At 38.8% G+C, this 20045-nt stretch overlaps 1 protein-coding gene across 3 annotated transcripts in view; it reads right to left on the bottom strand.

Moving 5' to 3' along the window:
- The window catches only part of LOC145999057 (uncharacterized), a 63474-nt gene that overhangs the window by 5874 nt on the left and 37555 nt on the right, over nt 1–20045 (bottom strand). For all 3 annotated transcript variants that reach the window (XM_083136006.1, XM_083136003.1, XM_083136005.1), the window contains exons 2-4: nt 7573–7718; nt 6039–6236; nt 1612–1755 (exon numbers count right to left, since the gene is read on the bottom strand). In XM_083136006.1, coding sequence (XP_082992132.1) covers nt 1612–1755; nt 6039–6236; nt 7573–7698 — 468 coding nt within the window. In that variant the 5' untranslated portion in view covers nt 7699–7718. The remainder of the gene's footprint in view (nt 1–1611; nt 1756–6038; nt 6237–7572; nt 7719–20045) is intronic.

Raw genomic sequence — 20045 nt, 5'->3', positions numbered from 1 at the left:
GTCATTCTTCATGAAGTGAGATGAACTCCAGAAAGGAGGCATGTAATATTCCAATCATTGTCTTTCTACATCTTGGCTCACCAATGGAACTTTGATTGTTACAACACATTCAAAGTCATCTGTTACTTTATTTATGCTGAGGATCTTGTGTATCTTAAGGCTGTTATGTTGATATATTGGGTTGATGCATAAGTTCGTAGTGTTCTTTTCACTGTGGCAAAAGTATTTTTATTTTATACTAATTTGATATGAACGAAAGACACAAATTAATCAGTAATATATTTTCCTTCATTGTCTACGACTGTCTACCAATGCTGGGGCAGTTTTTCACCTGAAGAAATCAGCTGATTCGGGGTTAAAAGTGTCATCAAGTCAAGTTTGAAGGGAATTTTCATCACCAAAGGAGCTTCTTTGAAGATTGATGGATTAAGAGCTAAAAAGGTAGCAATCCGAGCGTGCAAGATCGAGGGGAGTAAGGAGGATGTGGAATAATTACCCAACCAAGATCCTGGATAGCAGCTTTTGTCATGTTAGCGGAGTGTGGGTGTGCATTGTCTTGTCACAGGACTTTATGCTGTCTTCCTGGCCTACTTGCTGATTTTGTTGTTTTCATTTAAAGCATGCGGTATCCTGAACCTTACCCATGGAATGCAAATGTTGCACCATGGTTGAATGGTCATAGTTTATCACATTTGCTAATTCTCGAGTTGACTGATGTGGATCCTCGTGGATTAAAGCATTTAAACTGTCTTCATTAAAGCCCGATGGTCTTCCTGAACGTGGAGAAATGCTTAAGTCAAAAATGCTCTCTTTGTAATGACAAAACCATTTTCTTGCCCTGTTCTCCCCATGCAAGGGACAAATGTTTTGAGCCACCTCCGCCCAGTTTTCCTATGTTAAACTCAGACAGAAGAATATGTTGGAAATGATTTTTTTTTTTTCCACTGGACACTTATTGTTCTTTAGCCCATAAATAACACTATTCCTTCAAATCTTAAAATTCAATGTGTATTCACAAGCACAACAATGGCACTCCCAATTGATGAACATTAAACGATAAACTCCTAACACCGCAGTGTTGCAATACCAAATGCAAACACTATGAACTTATGCATCAACCCAATACATTATTAAGCTCTGGATGACTGTTAGGCAATGAGGTGTGTGAACTGAAGGGTCACATAGCTCATTGTCTAAGAAAATATATCTGGAAAAACAATCTTGTGATGGGCTATAATTCCAGAGGAAGCTTTCTTTTGAACACATCATTATTGAATTAGTTCAGAAAGAAAACCTAATGCATCAGACGTGTAAATTAGATCTAATTGCCTGAGAACATTGAACAGTTCTATGCCAGCTTCTCTGATGGAATGGTTACTGTAACATCTTACGAAGGCAGAGTTTCTAAGTTCTAATCCTACACAAACCATTGAACTGCATTTTTTATAATATTCAATTCATCCTCATAATCGTTATTAGCCTGGATATGTAGAAAAGTGATTAAAATAACCACAGTGGAGTGTAAAAAGAACAGAGCAACACCTCTACGGTTCCTGATGCAAATTCAATGTAATAGATTGCACTTTCAAATTTAACAAATCTACTTTTTACCTCATCTGTTGTTGGCAATGTTCCCATTGAATACCGGAAGTAGAGGGAGCCACTAGTGCGTACTGGGGAAGAGATATTTGGCAGCGACATTGCATCCAGCAGAGCCTTCAGCCACTCCTCTTGCAGTCTTCTGTCTCTTGCTCTCTGGAACATGAACATCATTCTGTAAATGCACAGCACGTTCATGCAAAGCAGAACTTTTTGGTTTTAGAGTAGGAATATGGTTAAAAGGTATGTTATAAATAAATTTCACGAAAGCTTTTGTAACAATTGAACAAGTGGAGTGAAGCCAGATGAAAAGCATAACAGAATTAATGAGCAAATTGATTGCTTGTAACTCAATACAGGGTGTCTACCAGTCAAGAAAGCAAAGAAAAAGTCAAGAATTTTTTGCTATATTTTACAGTATGGTGAATTTACATTGTTATATATATCTCTACTGGGATTTGATAAAATTGAATATTTAGAAATCCCAAATTGTATTGAGTTGAGGTTAAGAAGATTTCTTCACTTTGTTTCTTAAGATTTACATTCTTGTATGTGTGAAGTTTTGTAAAAATATTAAAGTGATTTGGCCATTCCCCATCCAGGATGAAGTCTGAAGCATTAATTTTTACATGCATTAATACGAGAGAGAGTCAATTTAAAACCTTAAAACTCCAATAAAAATTATATGACAGACTGTATACAGGTAAAATTTACATCGGCAACTGTTATTTACAAAATGACCTCAAGAGTGCAACAGTGATCAAGTGAGCTTCACAATACCATTTTTGTAATTTTTAAAGATGGCGCTTCCTTCACACACTTGCGCCAGTGAAGGACAGTGGTTTCTTGCTCTCTGGAAGCCTAAAACTTATAGAAATTCTCTGACAAATCAAAATTCATTATCTCTAGGCATGATTACCATGCCAGTAAGTTCATGAGTTGGGGGGGGGGGGGGAGTATGAAAATGGTTTCAGTTCGCAGTGAGATGGATGGAAAGACCTTCGCAGTGGGCCATAAGTGACTGCGCGTGCATCCCAAAGATTCTTCTTCCTGAGATATACAGGCACTAACTCAAGACTTGAAAATACCGGTATATGGGGATCAGAAATATATACTAAAATGCAGAAAACTTGTGCAACTCTACATGCAAAATCTACTAGATAAAAAACTAATTAAATTAAGGTTTTTATTTGACTGTCCCTTGTAATTAAATTAAGTCTAAATCTCTTGTTAAAGTACAGTTTCAGCTTTCATCTTAACTGTCCTTGTGGTGGGAGGTTTTCCATTAAATAAAAAAATATATATTTTCTTAATTTCCAATTATACCCAAGCAGGGGCTGATTAAATAAATGTTAAGAAAAAGAAAATGTTAAGAACTTTGGATTTGTTATTTTGGTAGACACCCTGCAGTAGTAAAATTGACCACTAACAAAAGGCTCCAGTGCTTAAAATGGCTTCAGTCAGAATGCCAACCACAAATGAATAGACGTGAGGAGGAGGAATAATAATAAATGCATATTAAAATATGGTATTTATTATTATCACCACTGTTTTTCTGGGAAGTAATGTTTCAGTACTCTTCCAGTCAGTGCCGGATCTACAAGCCGCAAAACCCCGCAGTGCAGGGGTGCCCGGAGGCAAGTAAGCTTTTAGGGGCCCTCAGCCATTGACATAGTAGAGGGTTCACGTATGTAAAAAATAAACGTAGTTACTCAGGGGTACAGAAACTAATACAATACGAGGTGCGGCAATTAAATAACGAGACTGCGCTCATCCTGTCGCATAGGATAGTGGGGGGGAGGTAGCTATTGATGTGTTGTTGATATTGAACCTTCATGCGCACCCACTGTTTGTTTCATGATTCTGAAAGCTTTTCCTTTCTTTGCAGGCTTGCTTGAAGAGGACAGTGTTCTGTAGTAGTGCCGGAATCATGGTGGACAATAAAGTTGAGCAGCGCATTAACATCAAATTTCTGGTGAAATTAAAAAAAACACCGACGGAATGTTGTGCAATGTTAAAAGATGTGTATGGTGATAATGCTATGTCACGTGCACGACTGTTCGAATGGCACAAACGATTTTCAGAAGGGAGGGAGGAGGTTGAAGATGATGAACGTCCCGGCTGCCCTGTGAGTTCAAGAAAGGACGACAATGTTCAAAAAATTCATGAACTTGTGCGGAAAGACAGACGTCTGAGCATTTGGATGCTCGCAGACATGATGAACATTAACAAAGAGACAGTAAGACAAATTTTGCATGAGAATTTAAACATGACAAAAGTGTGTGCAAAAATTGTTCCGAAAAACCTCTCTCAGGACCAAAAAGACAATCGAAAGACCATTTGCTGTGACATCATGGAACGACTCAAAGCAGACCCAGAATTGCTAACACGTGTCATCACATGTGATGAAACATGGATTTTCCAATATCATCCAGAGACCAAGCGTCAATCCATGCACTGGAAGACTCCCACATCGCCAAGAATGAAAAAAGCACGAATGAGCAAGTCGAAACTGAAGGCAATGCTCATCATTCTTTTCAATATCAGGGGTATCATCATGACTGAATGGGTGCCTCAGGGTCAAACGGTGAATCAGACCTACTACAAGGAAGTCCTAAGCAAACTGAGGGAAAGAATAAGGAAGAAGAGACCGGATTTGTGGAAAAACGATGCATGGATCCTCCACCAGGACAATGCGCCTGCCTATAATGTCCTTTCTGTGAAGCAGTTTTTAGCTGCCAAGCGCATTCCTGTGCTCGACCATCCTCCGTATTCCCCAGACCTGGCCTCCTGTGACTTTTATCTCTTCCCAAAAGTGAAAAGTGCATTGAAGGGAACACATTTTCACTCCGTGGAAGAGGTGAAACGAAAAACGACAGAGTTGTTGAACAGTGTGACATCTGATGACCTACAGCATTGCTTTGAACAATGGAAGACACGTATGCAGCGGTGTATTGATAGGGAAGGGGAGTATATTGAAGGGGATACCAGTCAATTGTAACTTTCTTGCAATACATCACAGTTATGACACCAGTCTCGTTATTTAATTGCCACACCTCGTATATATAGGTAAAGTTAAAGTTCCCTATGCATATAGCACCGTGCCATGAAGGCACATTTAGTGAATGGGGATTGGAGTAGGGCCTGACATATTTTTGATGTCGGCCAATCTTGGAGGTGATGTGATCAGCACCATGCTGCAGTTGCCTTTCTTGTCCTGTGTGTTGTACTTTGTAGTGAATAATGAAATAATTTGAAATGAAAAATAACTCAAAAAGCCAAATGAATATTATTGAAGAAACTACAAAAAAGTGTGTTTTGTTACCTGTTTTGTTTCTGTGCATAAAGTGTACTTAAAACACCAAATCAACCAACCGCACTACGACACCAGGAGTTCCGGGTTCGAACCCCAACCTGGGCATGGGTGTTCTTTGGGTTTGTCCCTTCATTAATTTTATCGCATCATCTTCACAATTAACCAAATGTGACAAAAAATCGACGTTAAGTAACAAAAATGAAATCAAATCATTGATTGATTGCTCGATTTGGTTTATTTTACTTCGCTTTTCCGCCACTTTTGGCTAATCGCGAATATGATACGATAAAATTGATGAAGGGACACGCACAAATAATACCCATGGCCAAGCCGAGATGCAAACCCAGGATCTCTGGCTTAGTAGTCAAGTCAAATAGTTTTTTATTTTCAAATGTGGGTGGGGGTTACGTGTACTTTTTTTTAGTACTTATTCATCATCTTGCAATCTTTTCCTGTTATTGACATTCTTTCTTTTAGGAATACTGGACCCTAAAGGGGGGAGAGGTGTGCCCCCCCCCCTGCTTGAGCACACCACTGACAGCTACCCCAAGTGTCGACGTCACTGCATGTCACTGGTCATTAGTGAGGTTTTACGTCAGTCAGTTTGTAGAGGACCAATGATAGAAAAATACCGACCTTAGATCACCTACCCCAGGAGGGAACTGAACAATTGTCTCCCGGTAGTCAGACACCCTACTGATTTGACTACAGGAACTCTAGCAAATGTTAAGATGTAAAATTTTCAAAGTTAATGATCTTGTAAATAGAATTTTAAAGCAACATCTTTTTTATTGCCCCATGCGAATCACCATTAAAAGGAATAATATTGTTACATCTTAAAAGTTTTTATAAATAACTCAATCCATCTTCGATAGCTCGCCATGAATTTTCAAATATGGGAATTGGCACTATGGGTGGGGAGTATGCCAACCTGTGACCTAAGGGCATAAATTGAATCTCTGTCTTACATATGCCAAGGTACTCAGTAGTATATAATGCAAATGCATACCTGCTATTTGAATGATTGGCGTTGGTGATACATGAAATCATTTTGCATTACAGACTTGAGTGAAGTAATTGCTTACACTCCTTGTCCCAATGTACTCGCACACACGCAACTCACCAGATTCACCACTTGCGACCGGGTGACGACTTCCAGTTGGTGACCTCCTGTGCTTCGGACAGGCCTCACACTGGAGACCAGGCCCATGTTGAGCGACCCTCGACAAGGGGACAGGTTGAGGTACTCCACCTTAGATTTGTAGTACAAGAGAAGACGACCATCCAGTACAAACCAGTACCTCTTCCATGTTGGAACAAGCTGAAATACAATTCGAATGTTATGCTTTATCTTATAAAATAGTAAATAGCAAAGTACATTTAGAATGCACAGCACTCACCAAGGTTTCAACATTGACGGAGCTTTGGAGGCAGATGGTTTTGTTGATGTGGTAATGGGTATGGGTAAATGCATGTCAGCAAGATGGAGCTCCATGCCATTATATCTTAGATGTCCACACATTACTCATTTTTTGAGTTGGTGTTTTAAGTCCACTTTATGCACAGTAAGGCTAATCGGGACTGGACCTACAGTTTAAAGCCACACATTACTGAATGCTCACTTTCCTGGGAGATGGATTGGGTGTGGGGCCCTGATGTGAGCAGTGTGCTCCCCTGACCTCACGCCCATGGATTTTCTTTGTGTGGAGATTCATGAAAGGACGTGTGTTCACCCGACCCATTACCACATTGGAGGGGCCCCAAAGCCGCATGAGGCATGACACAACCTGCTGCCGCAATAACACACCGACAATGCTCCAGAACGTCTTTCACTCCACTGCCAACAGATGGGAAGTGTGTCATGATGTGGATGGTGCACATGTTGAATGTAATGTGTAACGAATATATACCATGAAAAACATTGCGAGTAAAATCACTATTTCAACAAAATAGATACTTAATTTATGGACACCCTGTATAACCCATTCTAAAATATTGACATTTTTAAAGAACAATTGGTTTTATACAAATTTTAGTGATTAACTATGACATATGCTAGATAGTGAATGCTCTATTTATTCTAATATTTTTCTTACCTGGTTCATGTAATAATAAAAATAATTGTTACTATCTGGCCTATTGTATTATTATTACATGTGGGTTCGGACCCCCTCCCCCGAAATATAGTTCTGGATCCGTGCCTGACATAGACATCCAGGGAGGAGCAAGGAAGGTATTTTTTCCAGGGGGGCAAACAAGGCACATTTTTCCCCAAAATAGTGTTGTTCCCTAAAAAACATTGCTTAAATTTGATTTTATGGTGTTCATTCAATAATTAACACATATTATTGTGGCTAAAATGAAATTATATGTGTGAAATACATAATTTTTTGTTGACTTTCCTTTTTCAGTGGGGCCACGGCCCCCTTTGCCTACCCCTTCCGGATGCCCATGGTGCCTGATGAAGAATACAAATAAACAGAAATATGCAGATGCAAATGAATTAGTAAAATCATGTCTATTTTCAAGTTAGCTCGAGTTACATGAAAATTTTTAGCATTGAAGCTCGGCATTGTTGTTGAAATTTCTTTTGTAGACCTTTCCATTTACTCGACAAATATTGACAAAGTTCACGAGCATGAATGGACAATTCTCACCAGCCGGCCTCTCTTCTCGAGGTAGCCCTCCATCTTGACAGTCTCCACCCGCCTGTAGGCGCCGTCCAGCGTCGCCATCTTCCGGATGCCGTCGTCGTGGTCCAAATTTTGGTCGTGAAGCTTCATGGAGTCTCCTCTTGTTCCACCTGTGGAGGCCAAAAATATATATTGTAACATTCGGATACTTCATGCCAATTGCTCCTAGTCAAATTACATAATATACCATGGAGATAAGGATGTACAGCACTGGCGTATTCCGAAAATTTCACCTTGTTTACTACAACAACTCTTCTTTATTGTATATATTTATTATATATTAATTAGATATCATAGAAATAAAACACAAATGCAGGCATGCAAGTAAAACAAAAACAGAAGTCCGACAACTTTAAATTTTCCGAAAATTTATATATTTTTATACAAAAAAAGTTGGTTTACCGTCAGTGCTCCTGGAAACGTGGTAGAATATGCCAATGATGTACAGCAGTAGTGTCGCTACCAATCACTAATGTTGCAGAGTAACCGAATAGAAATAAACTTTCCTCTTTACTTGACATGGACACATGATATACTTCCAACAAACTTACGACTATAGTATATAGAAAGATTACCAAGGAATGAGTATAGAAAATGTGTAGCGGTGGACACAAATGAACATTGCCTTACTGTATATCAAACGTTCCAGAAATACAAGTTCTGGTCAAAGGTTGTTCGTGTTCCACCGTAGCTCAGTACAGTTGGTACGAAGCCAGAGGTCCCGGGTTCGAATCCCGGTTAGGACATGGATGTTTATCGGGAATACTACCTCATAGGAATATTCCTTAGAAGAAAGAAAAGTTTTGTAAGAGCGCTGTTTGGAATCCGAAAGGACGTGAGTTCAAATCTCCTCCGAGAAACTTGGATCTTTTATCATGCACATTTAAGTCAAACATTCTAGAAATAAAAATCCTAATTAAAGGTTGTTCGTGTTCCACCGTAGCTTAGTTGTGCAATCGATCTCCGTGGCGAAACGGTATGCACAGCGTGCTGCAATGCCAGGGGTTCCGGGTTCGAATCCTGGGTAAGACATGGATATTTGTATTTGTCCAAATGACGAAAACTGAAAATTGAGAAAACCAGAGCGGGATACCACCGCTTAAGGGTATTCCTTTTATATATATATTTTTAAAAAGTTGGTAAGAGCGTTGGTTGGAATCTGAAAGGACGTGAGTTCAAATCTCCTCCCAGAAAGTTTGATTTTTTTTCAGGCAACGAAAAGATCAAACTTGATTGAAATACAAGTTCCAAAGAATAGCGAGTGAATGCCGTTGTTAGCTCAATCGGTAAGGATGTTGCTTCCAATTTCAGAGGTCCCGGGTTCGAATTCCGGAGGTGATTGAACCTTGGTTTTGAATTTCCTCTGTTCTTCTCTACCATCCACTTTGCCCAATTCCTCACTTCCTCTCCACTTTCCGTGGGCGATGCAAGCCACATCTCCGGCTCTACGGAGCACGTAACAGCCAACGGGGGAACCACCTTCACACACAACTCCTCCGATCACCTAATCAAAGACAAAGGTCACTCAAGGGAAGGGTCTGGGACTTGGGGAATGGGAGCAACACCTTTACTGAGCGAGGTAAAAGGTGTATTTTTCGGAAAAGATGGCGTTAGTTCAGACATTTGCTACTAGATGGCGCCACTTGTCATTAAAAAAATCTCTGAACAGTTCTTGTTTGTGGAGCAGCCGACTTAACCACCAGACCAAACTTCCACTTGCTTAGAAACCACTGTATACCGCTATTTTAGATTCAACACAATCTGTAAATTGAAATTATACAACTTCTGGATGAACGTATGTCTCTGAAAAAGTTCTCACCGAGGGAAGGATTCGAACCTTCGTCCTCATGATTGCGGAGCAGCTCCTTAACCACCAGACAAAACTGCTACTTGCTTTTGAACTACCTACCTCTGTTATACTAGCTTCAGAAGAAGAGAATTTGCACTGTTTTGGCGGAGATCTATAGGGCACACTTACCGCCGCACACGGGAGCCGTAACATCGGCATTTGTAACGCGAGAAATTAAAAATAACTTTTTTAAAAATTGTTTCCAACGTATAAATCACGAACAGGAGTAGGCTATGCAGTTCATAAATTAAATGTCAGTTTGAAAGCGCAACGAGGGAATAATTTTAGGTAGTTATTTGGCAGAAAAGTGTACTAAAATACTCGTAAAAACGCAATTTTTTTTGGGAAAATAACCCTTTAAGTTGAGGAAGGGTACATTAGCAAACAGTGCCAGCGATTGGTTTCCAAAACGGGGGGGGGGGGGGGGGAAGACAGTTTATCCCTTGGCAGATAAGGTTTAGCATAGTGTTGGAGCAAGAGTGGCAAAAAGTGGGTGGGCAACAGGCGCTGATCCACGGGGAGGGCGATAGGGGTGATCGCCCCTCCCAACTGCAGGTTTTTGGATATATTATTGTGCCTAATATTTTTAAGACTCAAATATTCTGTCTTATCACCAAGTATAACAGGCTTCCGAATATTTTTTTAAAAAAATTGATTTAATTCCACTTCATGCTCATGATGAGCTAATCAGAATTCGACCTACAGTTTAAATTTGGTTCTTTGTCCTTCTCGACGGAGCACTGCTAACTTTGTCGCCTTCTAATTAAGAGATCTTGGGTTCAATATCCACTGGAGGCACTTGGTGGGTCGGATTCTTCTTTAAACTGTAGGTTCTGTCCCGATTATACTATCTGTGCATAAAGTGGATTTAAAACAAGAACTCAAACTTAAATTTTGATCCGAACCATTGTGCAATATGCCTCAAAAGGGTATCGAACCCGAGACCCCTTAAGAGCATAGGATTTTTTTCACTTTATTTACTTAACCTTTACCCATATCTAATCGTTCGTTTTCCGGGGCAACGGTAGGAATTTCGATAATGACAAACAATAAGAACCATCTATTTCAACCCTGGACCCCTATTTTTGCAAATCATTACTCTAATCTTCAGAACGTTGAAATCATATTCCTACAAGTGTAGGTTAGAATCGATAATCTGTGAGGTAAAGTACCCGCCTGAAAATCGCCCCACCCAACTATAACTTTTGGATCCGCCACTGGTGGGCAACTGCCCCCTAATCGCCGACACTGTTACTGTTAGAAAATGAGGCTGTGCTCGGGAGGCAGATTAGTGCTCTGGCGATTTATAAAGTGAAAAACATCTTCTTTACTATGTGTGTTATTATAGTAAATAATATCACACTGTTTTGGGGAAAGAGAGGGGGGAATCTCAAATGTAACGAAATCCCTTACTTATTTTAAACATTAATATAATTTTCATGATTTCAATGGTAGTTTCTACATTTTTATTTTTTGAGGACACATTAGAGGATGCCCATGCACCCAGGTATCCCCGTGCGTACGCCAATGTTCCTGAAGGTTCATTTCCAAGTGACATTTGTCTCCTAAAGACAAAATCAATGACTCCGGCTCCGTGAGCTAGTGCATTCAGTGGTCGACTTAAAGTAGGATCCGAACCACTTGTGCCTCCACCGGGTATCGAACCCAGGACCCCTTAATTACAAGGCGAAGACGCTACCACTGCGCAATCAGGGAGGCCGTCAGGCCCTTCATAAATTTCATCTTGTCATCAGTATCATTGCGTATTAGTAAAAAGTGGAAGAAAAGCAATGCTAAATAATAAAAAAAAAAATACAATGCAAATTCAACGAATATACTCCCCCCCAGAATGCGAATTAACGGGGAAGATGACGGGGATTTGCCCCCACAAAAATATTCATCCCATAAAAAAAGAAAAAATCATCTTTAGAACTGGCAGGTAATAGTAGAATTTGCTAACTGGTAAAAGCAACTTTTCATACTTAAAGAACCTACCCCTTCCCCGGGGAAAGGAAATCACAAATACGACAATGATTGCGGGCGCCCCCCAAAGCAAAAATCTTAATTCGCACACTTCTCCCCCTCCCCGGAAACTTGTTATTATATAAAGCGACTAATTTAAAGATGTGTAATGTCTAGAGAATGTGAGAAAATAGACAACGGAGAAGATTGAAGTCTAGATCAGCTGCTAAGTTATTGTAAAAATTAAAAGTAAACACTCAAAGAGTAAGTCAATTTCCATTGCTAATCAGTAGCATTTAATATGTTGTCTCTGTGCATATACAGGGTGTCCACAAATTTTCTCTAAAACTTCAAATCTAAATAACTAAATAATGGAACGAGGTATCTCAGTTCTGTTGCCTTCATGTAAAAGAGAAACTCGCAAAGTTTGTTGTTTTCTCAGGTACATTGAGTAGTAAGTGTGGAAGATGTGAGGTCACATTTCCACAAAATGACTACTCCACAGAAAGCACAGTGTGTTTCCTTTTCTCATAAATGATTGAATAGACACAACTGTCGAATTTGGGGGGGGGGAGGGGTCTGAAAAGCCTCACGAGGTTCGAGAAATCGACCGCCAAAGCCCAAAGGTTCATGTGTGGTGTGGTCTTATACACAATCAAATCATTGGCCCCTTTTTGATATCCTACGGGCAACAAGGGGGCACACATACAGATGCATTGAGGTGGTAAAAAAACTTTTGAGAATTTCTCTTTTAAATGAAAGAAACAGAACTGAGATACTTTGTTCCATTATTTAGTTATTTAGATTTGAAGTTGTAAAGATAATTTGTGGACACCCTGTATATCTAAGAAACCATAAATACTGAGAAAGGTTAATTGGACATCTTACGAAATTAGTACACAAAATTTATCTTGTAATTCAGGTCTATATGGCTATATGCGCACATTCACAGTACGTATGTGAAAAAAACACAATAATAATATTTTGTGAGTCTAAAGAGGAACGATGGTAGTAAAAAAATACCTAAAAATGAGAAAAATCTATTTGGGAATGTTTTGAGCTGTTCAAACTTGAAATTTGAACAGTGTTCAAATTTTACTAAGTTTGAAATTTTAATCATCTCACAGTATGCTACTGTCTTTCCCAAGGACGCCCACAGGATTTTTTTCTCAGGGGGGCAGCTATAGAAACTTTTATAATTATTATTGCTATTGTTTTTGTGATTATTACTATTACCACTGCTACTAATGCTTTTTAAAATTAAATACATTTGTAATTTCCATATTCTGTGTATTTATATAGAATTTGCATAACTGGATATTTAACATTAATTCATGTTGGGCAAAACGCTGTCTTCATAGTTAGATAATAAGTGTAAAATAGACTAAGCTTAAATGTAACCTTACTTTTAAATAATAATAATAATAACAATAATAACAATACTTCCTGGAAGTCACAGAAAACAATATTTTTTGTTACAAAATATCTTTGCAATTTCACCATTCGAATTCAATTAACTCTTTCCAGAAATCAGGGGGGGGGGCAATATCTCTCCTGGCCTCTCCCTGCGGGCGCCCTTGGTCTTTCCACTTTACAATGAGCCCAAACACGCTCTGAATCTTCATTCGTTCTAGAGATAATTGAAAATTGCCTGTATCGGAAAAATTACTTTTTGAACAACCCTCATAAAATACGTAGTAATCATATATCATATATATCATATATCCTTTCACGGGTGTTGGTTTTGGAGCAAACCAAAGCATTGTACCAAATATCATAAAAATCCGTGACTATGAGGATCAACTCCTGCCTGATTTGACATGGAATGAACCATACATAGCCCAATCAAAAACGTCCCTGCGCCACTGTCTGGGTACGCTACTACCGGAGATTGTCTCAACATTTTTTGAGCCTGTGATAAGAACAATGAAATGAGAGGAAGAAAAAAAATCCCCAGTCGCTATTCACTTTCCGCACACTTCCGCCACACACGTCGAGCGGCTGAGTGAAGAACTAGGGCTCGTGCATCACACAAGCATAAAAACTGCTCCGTTTCGTTAAATAACCACATAATACATTCACTCTTTACCCATTTTTCTTCCAGAGTCATTAACGCGTAATTCTATTGCATGCTTGGACCTGTGTGTCGGACTTGTTTACGCATGTGTGTCCAGACAACAACAAATTAAAGAAGCTGTTGCTTCACTCACGGTGCGATGGGTGTGCCCAGACTTTTCCCCCCTAACACTCCCAGAAAGGGGTGGGGGCAATGTTTTATTTTGAGTTAATTGAAAAGAGAATAGCATTTATTTCACTTCTAAACGTTAAAAGCGCAATGTACATAATTACATATTCATTCGTTTCCTTCGCACATGCTCATTTTAATTGTTAACTCTTAATGTCATTGTACGAGCTTTTTTCATCACATAGGTCCAGTTACGAGGATATTGCATCCTGTTTGCCGGCAGACGCGCTCTTACTTTCCGCCGCGATAACCGCCGTTCCGTGGGCGGCTCGACCGAAAAAGGGACTGTATTAATCTCCTTTTCTCTTTCCCTGTCCTTCCGTTTCTTTCATTCTCTCTCAGCGGACAAAGCACATAGTGAAAGAGGAGAGATTTCCCACACAGCCTATCGACATTGGATTCTTCGGGGGGGCCCCTGAGAGATTTAAAATACCTCTTATTCCAGACACCGAATCCCTGAATACACTGGAAAACTTGTTGACCCGCACCTTTTTCGTAGTATTGTGCAAAGTGTGGTGAATATTTCACATTGACATAACGTAACATCCTTACTGACTTATCTTGACATGCTTATTATCGAAAGGTAACTGGTTCGATTCCTAGCGAGGATGGCATTTCTTGGCGTTCGGAACTCACTTTAAATGGTAGGTTCAGTCCCGAGTTTATCCGCTCAGTGCATAAATAAGGTGAAGAAAAAATATACACGTTATGAATGGAACGTTTACCCGATGGCAAATCATAAACCAATCTCTGACACTGCACGATACCACGTACAAATAAATGTAGCTACTTGTTCGAGGCCTGATTGATTGACTGATTTGGTTTGTTACTTCACTTTTCTGTCACATTGGCTAATTGCGAAGATGAGGAGGAATGTTGAAATTGATGAAGGAATACTCACAAAGAACGCCCATATCCAGGCCGGGATTCGAATCCGGGACCCTTGGCGTCGTAGCGTTCTGTGCTAACCACTCTGCTACGGAGGTTGGCGAAGACGTTTCGATTTTACAGATGATCGTATTCGCAGTCAAACTAGAGTGACATCTATAGTATGCATGTTGAGACTTGCTATTAGGGGTCTGCGGGATGGAGAACTTTTGGTCAGTATTTTTACTGGAAATGCAACTTCCCTAAGATGAGAAATTTTTGGGACGGAAAATGTTCGATATTTTCCGACAGTGTAAATCTCGAATTCTACACATTTCCTTCAAGTCATTGTTTTTGTACTTACTTCTGGAAGAAAAAAACTGCTAATTTCAAGAAATTTCAGACACTTCAAGTCAGGTGTGCCCATCCCCCCCAAGGCCGAGGACGCATCGCCCCAAACTCGTTCATCACAATCCCCCCAAAATAATTGTTCATCATAACCCCCCACCCCAGCCCCCACACATAAATATAGTTTGGACAAACATGCAGTAATTGATTTTTGTTTGAATGTCGATAATTTGATTTCATTTTTTAAAAAAAAATCGTCTCTGAACAACCACAGGAAAACACCAGACAGTTTACCACTGGCCGAGATGCCAACAATTGAAAGGCGCATGAAATTCAAATCCTTTCATTGCAGTTCAAATTAAAATACTAAAAAAAAAGAAAACCACGGATCACTTTCATGTTTGTTAAAATAAAACGTACAAAACTGCTCATGCTCAATGCCATTGTTAGTGTACTGAATCAAATCAACCTTATTCTTAATACTGTAGTTTGTCTGCTTGACTAAGCTTGTATTACTGCGAACAGTACTCTCCCCTCCTTCCCCTTTCAAACAGATTCTAAAGGCATAAGAGGTGGTGTTTCATTTTGCTACCTTCATTTGGTGCAAAGGTACATAAACCTTAAACTTAAAACTCAGCTAGCTTATCTACAGGGTAGGGTTCTTTGTAGACAACGAAACCAGACAGGATGCCTTCCAATGGAGACGTTTAAATGAAATATTATTTAAACACAGGATACATGGAGTGAGAATATTTACATGATAAGCTACTTTCTTCTATGCTTTTTATTATTTTATTTTCTCTATTTGTATATTCTTCTATCTGGACTTCCTTCGTAATGGGCAGATCTGGATCGGGACTTCCTTCTCAATGGACGGTCTGGATCTGGACTTCCTTCTCAATATGGAGGATCTGGATCGGGACTTCCTTCTCAATGGGCGGTCTGGATCGGAACTTCCTTCTCAATATGGACGGTCTGGATCTGGACTTCCTTCTCAATGGACGGTCTGGATCTGGACTTCCTTCTTGTCTCCTTTGTGAACTTACCTCTGGATTTCAATTTATTTATGTTTTGACTATTTAACGAATTCCTTTATCCTTTTCCAACTTTTTCCTCCAAGCTTTGGGAATAATACTAATATCCAGTGGCGGCTGGCCAAGTGCAACAAGTGCAGATGTTTTCACCTAATTTTCAAATTAATATTGACATTTTTCATTAGCTTGTTAAATCTAACTATTTCCCAGCAGAACGCACACGATAATACTCAAATAACACGCCGCTCGGCGCTACGCACGTATTGAGTTCGTCCCAACCCAAGAGCAAACACCGCTAGGTTGCTGAAAACTTAGCCGGTTGTCATGGCAACGGTGACGTCACCTAGCGTTGGCCTTGAACGGGTGTCGCCTTCTAGATGAAGCAGTTCTCTCGTCGGAGAAAACATCGCATCCAGTGCTTGTGGCAAAATCTTCGCGTTCTCGCGAGATCTTGTTCCGCGTGTGTGTTTCGCGTTTCCTATCGTGTGTTGTGTTCATGTGTTGAGCTGTGGTTTCTACAATGAACGCAGTAAATGACTTAGTGTGTAATTTGTTGCAGACATCATTTTCCAGATGGACGGATGAAGACAAAAAAGACGTTTTAAATTGGGGGGGGGGGCACTGGCACTTACTATTTGTTTTCATTGCCTATAAATATACTTCTTCACCTGTTATTTTAGGCACGAGCCGCTACTGCTAATATCCTCCCTTGGGGCTGCAATTGGAACGAGCCACCACTAACTAGGTACAACAGAGTGTATACTTGGTGCAGCCGATTGACATGCGCATCCAAGTAGGTGCTACAGTTAAACTGCGCAACCAAAAAGTGCTGTGGGGCGTCGATCAGAACGCGCTCGCCACTGATGTAAACAAAATTTCCCCTACGGGAATGGTAAATCAACCAAACAGATGCAATATCTGTTCAAAGACGCTAACTTGTATCAGTGCTTTGACTTCCTTAATTTTCATATTAACTTACATGTGATCACTGATTTGATTTATAAAATATATATATTAATTTACTTCTTTCATATTTATTCTTTGTCTTCTTATAAAATATTCTATTGTTTTTCATCTTTCCAATTTGCTTTGTTCTTATTTATAAAGTTATTCACATATATTATGCCAATTCTTAACCTTGCACGCCTGGTGCTGCCATCTCTATTCTTCTTTGGCAAACTATTCATCTTACTTGGTCCTATTGGGTACGTAACACAATATTCCCCCCGTTGGCCATAAAAAAAATTTGTCGTAATATATATATATATATATGCAGATACATTTTTTTTTCAAATTATATATGTACAAGTCTATTATTTCTTCTTGACGCTTTCTTTCTTCTCTTCTGTACAATTATATCTTCTAATGTTGTATAAATTCTCTCTCCTTTCTACATCTGTTTTTATATGCTTTAGAAGAACTGTATTTCTAAAAGTACTTATCACTTCGTATGGGCCTACATTTCTACTGCTTACATTACTTTTCACTTTCACTGTGAAATTATATCTCCTGGCATGCAGCATTTTTTCCTCATCTCTCGATTTATCTCTTCTTTCTATTTTCGTTCCTAGATATCTTTTCACCGTTCCGGAAATATTCGTGACATCTTAAGTTATTTCTAGATACAAAATATAATTCTTCAATAGTTCATCTCCTGCAAGTCTGCTCGTCTGTTCTCTCCAAGATAGTCTTTACTTGACGATGTCCTGCAAAAATAGTAATTTTCGTTTCACCCTTTTCTTCTTTCAGCAATCTCTCTACAGATTATCAGTTAGCTCAGATTTTTCCGTTTCAAAGAACTCTCTCTCTTCTCTAAGTTGACCATCTAAGTGTTTCTATCAGCTACAACAATTCTTCACATCAGCCTTAATTTCATATCAGCATGTATCTAGATATATTTATTTTCTGTGATTACAACCCATTCTCGGAATACAACCGATACTTCTTTAACTTCTGGGATTACAACCCGTTTCATTTGCACTTTTCTAAATACACGATGACTTTTAATCGTCTAAGCTTACAAAGAATATGTTTTACTGATACTATTCGATCTTCTTTCATATTTTCTTCTCCTTTTCCTGAGAGTTTTCTTCGTCATTGACTTCCTTCTATGCCTAACTGTTCTCTTCTTTCTCTCTTCTGTTCGTACAATTGAAAAGTTTACATCCATTTTCCATATTACTTTCTTTGGCATCTCTTCTTTTACAGGTTTGATCTTTCACTATCAGTCTCATTGTTCGATGGAGTGGTGATATAAATTAGCACTTATTATTCTTTCTTAAGATATCACTTGCAGAATAGATTTTCCTCCAACGATGACTATCATATCTATATATCTTTTTACAGGAACTAACATTAAAGAACTAAAATTTTATTCTTTCAAATAGATCATTACTATTTGCCCAAACTAATAATTCCAAGAATTTTTCTTCTGGTGAACTAGAACTTTTCATACAACTTTAATAATTCTAGAAACGCTTGCCAGTCTGTAAATCAAAACATCTCCTTACTTTGCACTAGTCAGTTTTATTTGTTCCTTCCGATTCTTTCAGATACCCGTTGCTTGTCACTATCTTGTTTTCTTTTTCTCTTCCTCTTTTTCTTCTCTTTCTTATATTTTCTTTTCTATTCTTCTCAAGATCCTTCTTCCTCCTCTTCCAACTCTCTTCCAGTAAAGAAATTACTTTCAATTCTCTCTTCTTCCAATCTGGTTTCTGCCAAGATTTCTTCTTACGTTCTACATCTTCATCAAATGCATGCTCTCCTTGTCTTTTCCGTCTCGTCTTCTTCTTCCTTCTCTTTGGCGAAGTAGCATCAAAATCCATTTGATCTATGTCGACCCTTCTTTGCATGTTCTTAACTTTCTTCAGGTTCCTTTCTATTTTTAATTTCTTTCTCTTCTTCTTCTTCCACGTCTTTACGTGAATATATCTAAATTTCATTTTACTTTTCTTTCTTCTTTGTTTACATCTTCGGTTATGTGTATGCTTCTTTTCTTCCTCCGTCAGAGACTCGTCACTGGAAATTTCTTCTTTCATCTTCATTTCGACCTGGATTTCTTCATCATTACATTCAAAAGTAAATTTTTCATCCCTTGCTATTCCTCTTTCTTCTTCTTCTATTTTCTTATCTGTCTCTTCTTTGTTTCCTTCGCTTAACTTTATAGCTTCTTCGTCTATCTTGCTGTCATGCTCGTCATTGGAACTTTCCTCTTTCATCGTCCAGCTTCTATCTTCTATCAGAATCTTTGCTTCTTCTATCTTGTCTTCATTTGCATCTACTCTAGAAGTTACTGCTTCTATTTGCGATTTATTTTCAACAATTTTTCTTTCCATACTGTTGGTTCTGTGTATATTCTCCTCTCTAAGTTTTGAAACTTCTTCCTCGATCTTCCTATTTATATCCACGCTTTTGTTTTCAATTAGCAGTGTTGTTTCTTCTATCTTCTTTTCCAATGATCTTCTATTTTCTTCACATGTCTCGGTTATTTTCTCGTACATTTTCTTGCTTTCATTTCTTACTTCTTCTAACTTTTCTTTCACTTCCTTGTTATTTTCTTCTAACTTTTCTTTCACTTCCTTGTTATTTTCATTTATCTGCATTGCCAGCTTTTGGAACATTTCCATCAAGTTTATTTCTTCTGTCTTCTTCTGCTTTTCTTTTAGCTTTTCCTTCTTGCATTCCTTACATGTATAATCTTCTTCCCTTTTACTTATTGCTATGTATTTCTCCTTTCTTATTCCTTCGCACGTCCAATGTTTCATTTCCTTACATGTGACACAGAAAATAATTTCTTCCTTGTTTCCTTCCTCTCAGCAACAAATGAAAGTTTCCCTTTTTTCTCCGTCTTCCTTCATTGTAGCTTCTCCATTCTCATTTCCATCTTTATCCTTTTCCTCCATTTTCAATTATTCTTTCTCTCTTCGCTGTCTGGTTCCTAATTCTCTAGCCCCACGTTGGGCGCCATTTATTTATGCTACCTTCATTTGGTGCAAAGGTACATAAACCTTAAACTTAAAACTCAGCTAGCTTATCTACAGGGTAGGGTTCTTTGTAGACAACGAAACCAGACAGGATGCCTTCCAATGGAGACGTTTAAACGAATATATTATTTAAACACAGGATACATGGA

This window comes from Lepisma saccharinum, chromosome 14 (genome assembly GCF_977018435.1).
Source record: "Lepisma saccharinum chromosome 14, izLepSacc3.1, whole genome shotgun sequence".
NCBI classification, from domain to species: Eukaryota; Metazoa; Arthropoda; class Insecta; order Zygentoma; family Lepismatidae; genus Lepisma; species Lepisma saccharinum.
Note: the sequence above shows the minus strand (reverse complement) of the source record. Positions and strands in the feature narration are given on the sequence as shown.